We start from the raw sequence: 11,635 nt of genomic DNA, 5'->3' as shown, positions 1-11,635 counted from the left end.
ATGACCAAACTATCCCTTCTCCTCGGAGCGTTCGCAGCATCGGTCTGTGTTCAATCCCATGCTCTTCCACCTCCTCCTACTGTTACACAGGCACCCAAGCTTGAAGATCGAGCTACTACTTGCACCTTCTCTGGGGCCAATGGAGCATCTTCAGCAAGCAAGTCGCAGAAGTCGTGCGCTACCATCGTGCTGTCAAATGTTGCTGTCCCTTCGGGTGTGACTCTCGATCTTAGTGACTTGAATGATGGCACTACTGTGAGTAATACTAAAATGACAAAATCAGACGCGTAACACAATGATACTAATTAGACGACTTTTAAAACTATAGGTCATTTTTCAGGGAACCACTACTTGGGGTTACAAGGAGTGGTCTGGCCCTCTGCTCCAAATCGAGGGCAATGATATCACCATCCAGGGCGCCAGTGGTTCAGTTTTGGACCCCCAGGGCTCCCGTTGGTGGGATGGTGAAGGCAGCAACGGTGGCAAGACGAAGCCAAAGTTCTTTGCTGCTCATGATCTAACCTCTTCATCCATCACCAACCTGAACATCAGGAACACACCTGTCCAAGCTGTCAGCGTGAATGGTGTCAATGGACTTACCATCACTGGAATGACAATTGACAACAGTGCTGGTGACAGTGGTGGCGGACACAATACCGATGGATTTGACATTGGCTCCAGCTCGAATGTTGTCATTAGTGGAGCCAAAGTTTATAACCAAGATGACTGCGTTGCCGTCAACTCTGGCACGGTAAGCCACTTTCTCTAGAAGATTAGGAAACGCAAGGGAACTTCTGGCTAAATTGCATAGAACATCACATTCACTGGAGGTCTTTGCTCTGGCGGTCATGGATTGTCAATCGGTAGCGTCGGCGGCCGAGATGACAACACCGTTCAAACAGTTACCTTTAGCAACTCCCAGGTTACCAAGTCAGCCAATGGTAAGTCGCTTAGAGAAATCTAGTTTTTAGATAATTGACTAAGCACTTTACAGGCATTCGTATCAAGGCATCGGCTGGTGATACCGGGACAATCAAGGGAGTGACCTACACAGGTATTACTCTGTCGTCCATCACGGGGTATGTCGCAGTCCAAAATGAATAAGTCCAGCTCATTACTAACTGTGACTCACAGATACGGTATTCTGATTGAGCAAAACTACGATGGCGGTGACCTGCACGGAAGCCCCACGAGCGGTATCCCCATCACCAACCTCGTGCTTCAGAACATCTCTGGAAGTGGTGGCGTCTTATCAAGTGCTAACAACATCGCCATCGTTTGTGGAAGTGGAGCTTGTTCTAGCTGGACCTGGAGCAACGTCGTCGTCACTGGAGGAAAGAAGTATGGCAGCTGCCAGAACGTACCAAGTGTTGCTACCTGTTAAGTGTGGCTTGTCACAGAGCTTTACCAGAATCATCCACAGCTATATGGTTGATATCAACATCTATCCTTTGATGATGTAGTGAATATGATTATTATATATTCTTTGATATTGCCTTTTAACCATTCTTTTGCGATGTCTATGTATTTGTCTGGCGACTTACTTACCTCTGCAGCCTCCAATGTACTGTATTTGTGAAGAGGGCAAAAGCCAATATAGTTCTAACCGAACCATTAAATACATTCGGTATTGCCACACCACATACTTATGGAATGTGTCACTGTTATCATAAGTCCGAAGCGTATATCAGCAATGTGCCATTGACTCATAAGATGTCCTGAATAAACTGTATTTATTTTGGTTTATCATATTGTATCTGTACTGAATGTATTGACCCGTGAGAATTGGGAGGCAATTCACCGTACAAGGGTTAATCATTTTATTACTCAACATATTACGTCTAGATTAAGTGATTAAGTGAAATCTGATTGTGGCTTACTCCTCAATGTTTGAGAAGACGGTTGGCGCCAGTTGCTGACATCAATTGAGTGAGGTTTAACTATTGCTCAGTTAATCCGAATATTATTCCCATTACTTATTTGAATAGACCTTAATGCCTGTGATGGTAGAAATGCTGATTAAGGTTCCTAAAAGATCGTAAACGTTTTCAGATAATCTGGGAATGTAGTCTTGCTATAGGTATACTTAAACCGCGGGCCTTTAGAGCACATGACTGAAGATGCCTCACACCTCACACGTCAATAGTTAGAGGATGAGAAGTAATTAGACAATTTTATTTGTTTCTGTTTATGACAATAATGATACGGTTTTTGAAGCTTCTGGCATAAATGAAGTGAGGAATTCATCCTGGGCAAGATTGTGTGACAACTTCAAAACTCATAATGTTTGCCAGAAGATGAGAGTTAAGACAAAAGTTCGGTGATAATATCTGTAGTCCTTTGGACATGCTGACACAGCATGATAAGGAACTGAAAACGGATCGGTTTTGTTACATTAATTACCAATTCAGGCGTGTAACAATCTCACCAATTGGTATTTGAGCGGAGATATGTGATGAGTTTGTCATACAGCAGCGACGCGCGCAATCACCTTTATATGAGTTACCGGCAGTATGTAATATGAGAATGATGAGTCTGCAACCTTCAGATAGTTTTCTGCCATCAAGGTGGATGGGTCGAGTAAGATTTTAGAGCTTTTAAGAGGAGGGGGAACTACATATTAATGCTCTTAGTTGTGGACTGATAAAAGGCTATAGAGTTTATGCAGTGTTGCAACTGAGTTAAGATACCCGGGAAACAGTTTCCTAAAATGGAATCCATGTGGAAGAGAAACCAAGAACATTAAAATATGGGCCGCAGTACTTACCAGCAACAACTTCAACGTGCTTATATCATGATACGCAGAGGAAAAGGACCATTCGTCACCCTACTATGGTGAGTTGCAACTGGTGATAATCTGATAAAAGCGCAATAATATTTCATTAGTTCCAGAAACTGCTACCCATCATTTGTTCGCATATATTCCACTCTGCAGCATATCCAGGAACTCCAGCTGCAAGTGTCATCGGGGAACCCTCATATCATGATTCCATCAGGCAACATGCATATAATGACCCCAGCGAGGGATTTTCTGGCTAAAGAGTATCCGCTATTTCCATTTCCAATAGTTGAAAGAGAATACGGAAGTTACTAGCATTGTATAATCGGGATTTTGGCATGGATTTACGTGCCATTTTCCCTTCATCTTCTTTCTTTGACTTTTGTAGATGACCAAGATTGGCAAGTCAACTGCATGCAGTTAGCCCGGCTGTGGTCATGATATTGGCGCTACCAAACCCGGAAGGTGGATCAAGGGCAATATAATGCATGTAAGCTCTAAGAATATCGAGCACCCCTCGAGCACCCCTCGACAGGACTTGACCCTAGGAGACGAGGCTGAGATGTAAATATTTCCGAATGAGTCCGATAGAATGAGGGTGTCGTCATCATAACTCTGCATGATAGTACGGGCGTCTCTCGCCCACGCGTGATGCATCTCCCAGCGAGTCACATTGTGACTGTCTTCTGCCAAAGTTGTTAGTGTCATGCTAGTAAGAGTATATTTGTCTTAAGCTAAAGGTTCTAGCGATTTTCCGCGGCTGCACGGCTCGTCGGACGATAGAACGCCATGGTAGACCAAAAACCACCGAGTAATTACTATTGATGATTCATTCGTTTCCTCCTACCTCTCCTGGACATTGCTGGGTCTATTCACAGGCGACCGGGTTTGGTCATCGCGGAATATTGCCCTTACCGAAAGGTATCCTCAACAGCCAAGACTGTCATTCCCCTGTAGAAAATGGCAGCCGGAATGTAACCCCCTCCCCGAATACATATTCCTTGCCGTATCTACTCCGCCGCCATTCGTTAGAATGCATTTCATGTGTAAGTTCTTTAAAGGTGCTTATATAAATGGACGTCGGTAACCTAAAACTGACACGTAGTAATCCTTTCTCAAAACGCAAAATAATTCGTCCAAATGTGTTCGGAGCATAGGCTAGGAATAGTATCGCCCGAGTCGCTGGATGACAGTACTTCAAAATAGCACTCAGAGTAGTTTATCCACGAAGCTTACCTCTGGCTTAGAACTTTAAGCGCCTCTAAGCCTCAATATGAAACAGGGATATTAAATATGCCTATAAGTGGTTAGTTGGGCACGTTTTCCATCTCCACCAGGGACCTAGACCGTTTCTTAATACGGAAACTACAGGCACAAGCTCGTGAAGCGGATTCAGCTATTGGTCCTGCAGGACAATGGAGTCTCATGATGTTGCGGGCATGTTCTGCCCACCATAGCCCAATTTGTTTCAAGGGTACGATAACCATCTGGGCATGCTTGTCTTACTATGCCATAAACTCTCCAATGAGGAATCCCAGACGCGCGGCTGAGGACCGCCTTTGTCCCCGCGGCTCCTCCGTAAGGACATGTTATTCGCATAGTAGCATGAGCAATGCTCCTATCGACACACCCGGCAATCAGCCTTGGAATTTGTCCAAGCTTATGATGATGCCGGTTTGCCGACTCACGTCATAACTCTTTTCTCATCATGTACTCGAGCATGGAACCGCTAGGAGGAACACGCGCCTTACATGAGCTTTGTGGGTGTGTTGCGCCTAAACAGTCTTCATAGTTTGACTCTTTGAGCTTCCTTTTTGAGCACACGCTGCAAACTTCACGAGAGGGAAAAGCTATAAAGGGACCAGTTCCCTTCGTGATCGACAATATCCTCTTCACCAGTCAACCCAGACAACTCAGCTCAACAAGGACAAAACAACAGTCTTTCATCCTCTAACCATCTCAACCGCTACAATGGCTTTCAAGACTATGATGGTCGCCGCCCTGGCTGCTCTGCCTGCCGTCTTCGCTTCCCCCATCGAGCTCGAGTCTCGTGCTGGCTGCAAATACAACGGTGGCTGGCAGAACTTCCCTTCCATGAACAACTGGCTGCCCTGGACTACCGTCTTCGGCCGCTACCAGCAGGACATGGTCAACGCCGGTTCCACCTGGGACGATGTTGGCCGTATCAACGTCGCCATCAGCAACGCCGCCGCCACCATCGGTGTTGACGAACGTGTCATCCTCGCCATCATCCTCCAGGAGTCCCACGGTTACGTCGGTGTCCAGTGCACTGGTAACAACGACTGCGGTCTTATGCAGTGCGAGGGCTGCCCCTCATTCCAGGGCCGAAACGGTCTTCCCCAGGTATGTAGACACTATATACTCTCAGTTCTAATTTGCCATTTTGCCTCTAACACTGTTTATAGTCTGATACCTCTGCCATGATCAACGGCGGTACCCAGCATTTCAAGGGCAACTTGGAGAACTGGGGCAATCAGTGGGCTGAGTCTTCCATCTACCCTGCCCTCCGTGAGTACAACTCCGGCAGCGTCAACCCCAACGATCTCAGCACTGCTGCTGGCGGCTTTGGCGTTCCTTGCTACGTCGCCGACGTCGCCGGCCGTATGCTCGGTGATGTCTTCTAAGTCAACAAAAAGGAAAGGAGGAATGGAATATGAAGCGCGATGGCCTGGAATGATGGAAATCTCCGTGGCGTCGCTTGCTTCTACTCTTGGGTTCACATGTCTATAATTGCCCCTTGTGGCACTGTTTAAGGCCTTTTCCTAGAGGCCATGTCTATATCTAGGATCAACGTATATATATTATCTTTCAGCCAACTTATCTTGTCCAGTCGTTGTTCGTGATGTTTCTTTCGCATGTGCACATCCATCATCTTCCTGCTGTGAAGTACTAGCGGAAAGATGTTCGGCGATCCGACCGGGGATGGTGAGGTATACGATTAAACATGAAGTGTACGCCAACGATGGACGCCCCCTGCCTGATCTAAGAAAAGAGATTCAACGGACTAGACCAACAGGCTATCATGCCGGTTCATCTATCCTTGGCATGCACCATGGGGATCAATTCGGACGGCAATATCCTCCGTACGGAAATATTTTCTTACTGCCAAGAATACCTCGCGTATCTCTTCCTCTTCCGGAGCAGTTTTCTTAAACTGCGAAGTCCCGGTGAATACAAATGATGCCGGAATCATGATGAACTTTGGAGGCCGTTCTCGGGTTTTGCCTATAAGCAGCTGCCTATTCTGGTGATCAAATCAAAATTGCAAGTTTACTTGAGTCGTGTGGCGCTAAAAAGGTAAAATCCACGTTAAAATCAGGGGTTTTCCTTTTTCTTCCTATCAAAATTTGTTTAGTAGGTTTGAGCGAAATTGTAGCGCGGACGTGTTCGATTAGTTGGAACCGCGGCTAACTGACGCAGTCAGTCACATTGCACATCTTGGCCAATCATCTCAGCAGACAGCAGCACATATCTTTAGAAGCAACAAAGAATTCCCATCATTTGGAGCTTCCTATTCGATGATAGGTAAGCTGACGGTGGAGTCGTTAGTGTCGAGAAACGTACCTCTGAAAAGGGCCGAGCGGCATCAGGGATCTTTTCTTTTGGCACCGACGAGAACCTCAACTGAGCTGCAGGCGTTCATGCGTTCCCTTGTATGATTCTAAACGGGGAGTCTCCGATGGAGTTTACAATCAATCTTGGGCCATTTGTTTTGCCTCGGGCGCAGCCAAGACTGAACCAACCCCGATTTGAGGTTCAAGTTTGTTCACCCCGCAAGCCGGAGGTCCCAGTTGTCCGGATGAAGCAACTCAATGTTGTGAGTGGTTTATTAACCTAAAGTGAGAATTGTTGGTTTCTAAGGAATATTTACGAAGTGCCTGATCCTGATTCAATATGGAATTATTGTAAATGAAGCTTCAATGCCATAATAGTCTACCCAAAGTTTTTTGATCCTTTGAAGGTCGTCGGGACGATGACCCGGATTTTCATTATAGCGGCTATTCGCCCTATGCCCTGCTCCACTGATCATCCTTCGTTGCATTGTAGGATCTTCAGAGACTTTGTCTGTTTACAGCCATTCTCCAACAGTACACAACTACGTGAAACTCCATTGTCAAGTAAGCTTAAAACAGAAGGCTGTATCACACCCAATCAAGTTTTGTCAATTGAAGAGGTAAATGTGCTGCAGGGGGGGGAAGCGTCATAGTCAATAATCGTGCATCATTGTGAGTGCTGTCACCATCTTTTGCACTTACAGTTGCTTTAGAAGTCGCGCAGCGTTAAGAATACTACCATATCATACACCATATAAACATTTTATTTCTGCGCAAGGGTGCGTGAAACCCTTAACAGACTAACAGAATAAACATCTCACCAACGCTGTGTCGCGCTGCCATTGATCGACATGTTAGACACGATTTCAGTGCATGATCAGCGGTCAGATCATCACTAACGTCCAGTTGTTTCAGACAAACACGATTTGGTGCATTAGTATTGTAACATTGATCTGTGTCGATCCGGCTCAGTTGTCTCACTCCGCTAAACGCGGACCGTACCGGCTGAGATATTGTCATGCGAGTCTGTCACCTCGATCGGCTGACAGTTGATCGCTGCGTTTTTGCTCGGTATACACCACCATCGTCTCTGTTCGAGGTACAGGACATTTATCTCTGAAAAGCGCCATCATTCAGCGGTTGTGCTTCATGGGTAACAACATTACCATATAGCATGCGAGTAGTCTCAACATCACTGGATACCTATAACTACCACTTTACGAAATACGAACAGGAGTTAAAATGGCAATTAGCCATCAGACTCAATAAAGACAAGAAATTTAGACTACTACAGGAAAGCTGAGAGAAAAGACGCCGCTATCCATCCCATGTAACCTGGGTTTCATGTCTCCGGCTAAGCGCTTGCTTATGCCCACTTCGAAGAAGACCTTCTTCATTTGTTGATGATCGTCCCCCAAACCTCTCATGTACAATCATGCGACATTACATAATGTCAATCCAAAGAAATGCTGCGCTTATGAATAGATGACCATACATTACTTTTCTCAGTAGTTTTTTCCGAACTGCCAAATTGGCCGCCTCGAGATCGAGATCAAATACGAAAGAAGAAGCTTTTCACCGAGCGTATAAGTGGACAAAAGAACCCTGTGCAATTCGACGGTCAATGGAAAGAACTAGAGCAATTCTTCCATTTATTCCGCTAGCTTATGTGCTAGGGTAGCCACAGTCCAAGGCAGCAGGATATATAGTGGCCGCTTTCAGTATCTTTTACGCCCTTTCAGTAGCCTGATAGTACGAGTACGAGAGTTGAGTATTCCATCACAATTCCACCGAGAAGGCCACCCTATGGGAGCTAGCAAGCATTACTTTCCCCTGAAAGACATTGATTAATGGTAATTCGTAAAACAAGCTTCTTTTTCTTTTGTCGCAAGATTACTATACGAAGTACACCTTGCACACCCGTAGCACCCTTCGCTCCTTTTGCACCCCTCGGCAGAAGTATGCATGAACAATTACAACCATGGTTCATGTCTGTAAACATTCGCATAATGTTGCCCTGAAAGTCGTAAGCGGAGACAACTTTGTAATCCGAAATAGCCGACACCGATTTTCCATGCTGGGTATCCAGTAATCAGTAATTGAAAGACGCGTTCAAATGTGGATTGAGTCCACTGGCTTCGCAAGGATCAAACTGGTCGAGTTCAAGGCCACCAGCGTTGGCTATTTTGGTCATTGCGGCTTATAGTGGACTAACATTTCGCATAATATTACGAGCAGTGAGGATACTCTGGTCGTATGGGTATGCATGGGAGTATCTTCTACATTGGCGGGCAGGTGAGACGGTACTGCCGAACCATGCGTATAATGTTTATATGCATTTTTTAGATACGACAAGACATGACATTCTTGGTCATTAAATATTAATGCAATAGACTAAGAGTAATGAAAGAGCCCATCAATTATGGATGGGCTAATCCTTTGTGAATACCTCTGCATCTTCCTTGATGACATCACCATTTGATTGGCCTGGGAAGAACTCCCTTCTATCTTCCGTATACCCGCTAAGACACAATGGTTAGCACATTATGAAGATAAAACACGTTGTCGTTGGCTGTACTTACAAGATAATGTCGATCTCATCCAAAGTCTTGCCCTTTGTTTCTGGCAGAAAGAAAAAGGCCCAAATGGTTGCGAGTAACATCCAGGACGCGAAGAAGAACCAGGTACCATAGCCCAGCGAGGTGAAAATGTAGGGTAGCGCCTTGGTAATAACGAATTGGGTGAGCCTGTATACAGATATTAGTCTTGATCAAGTTTTGCAATGGTCGAACCAGTTCTCACCATTGGCAGAGTGCTGCCCATGTTCCGGAAAAGTTACGCAGGGCGCCTGGGAAGATTTCGGCGGCAACAATCCAAGGTATACCGTTCAGACCAAAAGACCAGCTATCAAAAGTGAGTTAGCAGTCGGATACTTTAAAGGTGGGTGGGTGCTCATGTTGCCATACAAAACTGAGTATATCATGATCATGCCAGTTGCAGCTTTGCCACCAGCCGCTGTGGATGGTGAAAGCTCATGTCCGGCTTTGATGATGTCGGCTGGGTGTCCGATTTTGACGTATGCTCCAATGATCCAAAGGCAGATTGAGCAAGCAATAGAGGAGAGGATGGTCGGGTGTCGGCGACCCCATATATCGATCAAAAAGACGTAGAATAGAATTGAAGCGATTGCCTTGACAAGACCGTAGATGCCAGTGTATAGAGAGACATCTTGGATCCCAAGCGAAGCGAAAAGAGTTGGTGAATAATAGTTGATGGCTGTTATGCAACACTTTGTAAGTTGACGACATCTCTATCAATTTGAATTGACTTACCTGCGGCTCCAGACATATTTTGTAGCGCAAAAGAGCAGAAGACCAGAATGATGCGGTTTCGCATTCCTTTCCGTGATAATTCGTAGAGCGCTCCACGGAAGAGTGCCCATGATCCAGCCCCATATCGGCTTGCAATATTGTTTTCTTCCATCAGACGGCCTCGAATCATTTGTACATCTTCTTTTAAGTCTGTAGCATATCTTGGTTAGCTAGTTTCCTTCAAAGTGGGCTCAGGTTTATCTCACATTCATGATCTCGAGGAAGATGGCGAATTCCTTCCAGTGCCTTTGTTCCATCTTCTGCTCTGTCCTTTCGAAAGAGCCAAAGGGGACTCTCATGAAGAAATACGCCTCCAATCAGCAGCATACCGCATGGAACGATTTGAATGGCCATAGGAATACGCCAGGAGGCTGTTGAGTTTACATCCATGTTCTGATTGATTCCGTAGTTGATCCAAAAGCCAATTACCGATCCGATTTGGTATGCGATTTCGAAGAGGCCGGTGAGTATACCACGGATGGATGGAACCGAAAGCTCGGCGATATAACTTGGAACAGTCGCGGTGATTCCGCCACAGGCAAGGCCCGTAAGAACTCGACCAGCATCTTCACAACTATAGTTAGCCATAAAAGGTTTATAACACCATCGAATCTGAGTAAGATGCCATGGACGTACAAATATTGCCCAGTGAATGCGTGGCTGCAGTCATGATGACCGCGCCAATGAGGAATACGACGTTGGAGATGAACAATGCCCACTTTCGGCCTACCTTTTCCGTAACTATTCACCAATAATCAGCACTCGAAGGGCGACATGTTTTACTTTGAGTATTCCTGAGCCTACTAAAGAAGCAAAAAATGGCACCGAAAAAGGCTCCCGCCTGGAACGCAGACGTGATATTACTGGAGATGCTGTTGGCATCGGCCGGCTGAACATTAAAGTCTTTCTTGAAACTGGCGCGAGCGATTGTCGTCCCAACGAATGCACCGTCATAGCCAAAGCTGTTTACCATCTCATTAGAACTGGTCGCATGCGCTTTTCGTAAGGCAGAAGACACTTACAGAAGAGAACCTGTCGCTATGATTGCGGCTTCGGTATACAGTCGCCAATTGTACACCTCTTTCGGCGTTGGCCGATCTTCAACGGCACGGAATCCACCCATGATGTTGAAGGCCTTATCACCTCGTCACTATTTTAAGGACCTCGCAACGCGGGACAGAGTGTACGCCTGTATCAGGTATTATAAAGTTGGTTCGCGGGGGGAATGGAATCCGAGGCCATTTAGCAACCAACGAACTCGAAAGACAAACGGACAACTTCGTAAGATATATGAATGAGAGTCTTACGGTCTGTCGCTCATCGCCTTCGTCTGGCTGCCATCGGATCTGGCGAGAAGATGGTGGGGTCTTCGCCAATTAGCAAAGAATCCGGGTTACTGCTGTCGAACCATTTACACGATACCCCAGCTTTTCACTGAGTAGCGCCGTGCGGGGAAATATGCGGAGGCGACAATTCAGATTCAGATTCTTCTTCGAAGGAACGAGAATACAGGGGAGAATATCCAGCTCGGGTCACAAATGACTGCCAGGTTTGTCGGCAAAAATTGAACCATTTCAAGCCTTGTTTGTCTTAGAACGGGAATAAACGTGGTTCGCCGACGGTTTATTGTTGGTGGCGCTGCGCTATGGCGAGGGATGTGGCAAATGTGAGGCCAATGAGACGACGGGCTGTTTGGTGGGTTGGACAGTAAGCGACGTATCCGATATCCGAGCCGATCGGCTGTCCCTTTGAAGTCGACGCGACAATGAGCTTGAGTCTTGGCTTGAAGAAACAGAGGGCTTGCGGTCGCAAATAGACGCCGTGATTGTAACTATTGGCGTCAGATGTAATCCGATATATCATATGGTATGTCGTCAGCTCGGTCTAGACACACTGGAGATTGTAGAGGC

The 11,635-nt window shown here is 46.1% G+C and overlaps 3 protein-coding genes across 3 annotated transcripts; 2 read left to right on the top strand and 1 right to left on the bottom strand.

The window, feature by feature from the left end:
- On the top strand, positions 1 to 1,384 carry V8C40DRAFT_273581 (glycoside hydrolase; the record flags this gene model as incomplete). The annotated part of the gene is made up of 5 exons (XM_083220504.1): positions 1 to 255; positions 329 to 751; positions 812 to 941; positions 995 to 1,079; positions 1,135 to 1,384. The coding sequence occupies 5 exons, from the start codon at positions 1 to 3 to the stop codon at positions 1,382 to 1,384; spliced, it is 1,143 nt and encodes a 380-aa protein (XP_083076586.1).
- Positions 1,385 to 4,681: 3,297 nt separating this feature from the next.
- Positions 4,682 to 5,515, top strand: V8C40DRAFT_238117 (uncharacterized protein). Its single transcript, XM_083214381.1, has 2 exons — positions 4,682 to 5,143; positions 5,206 to 5,515. The coding sequence occupies exons 1-2, from the start codon at positions 4,751 to 4,753 to the stop codon at positions 5,422 to 5,424; spliced, it is 612 nt and encodes a 203-aa protein (XP_083076585.1). The 5' UTR covers positions 4,682 to 4,750; the 3' UTR covers positions 5,425 to 5,515.
- A 3,203-nt stretch (positions 5,516 to 8,718) lies between these two features.
- Positions 8,719 to 11,295, bottom strand: V8C40DRAFT_238114 (general substrate transporter). The gene is made up of 9 exons (XM_083214380.1): positions 10,748 to 11,295; positions 10,530 to 10,687; positions 10,362 to 10,466; positions 9,932 to 10,291; positions 9,687 to 9,875; positions 9,321 to 9,630; positions 9,157 to 9,258; positions 8,937 to 9,101; positions 8,719 to 8,876 (listed from the first exon to the last, which is right to left on the bottom strand). The coding sequence occupies exons 1-9, from the start codon at positions 10,846 to 10,848 to the stop codon at positions 8,786 to 8,788; spliced, it is 1,581 nt and encodes a 526-aa protein (XP_083076584.1). The 5' UTR covers positions 10,849 to 11,295; the 3' UTR covers positions 8,719 to 8,785.
- Positions 11,296 to 11,635: the final 340 nt, after the last annotated feature.

Source organism: Trichoderma camerunense (assembly GCF_050948025.1).
Source record: "Trichoderma camerunense strain CBS 138272 chromosome Unknown V8C40scaffold_4, whole genome shotgun sequence".
NCBI lineage: Eukaryota > Fungi > Ascomycota > Sordariomycetes > Hypocreales > Hypocreaceae > Trichoderma > Trichoderma camerunense.
The sequence above is the reverse complement of the archived record's forward strand: the minus strand, read 5'-3'. Positions and strand labels throughout refer to the sequence as shown.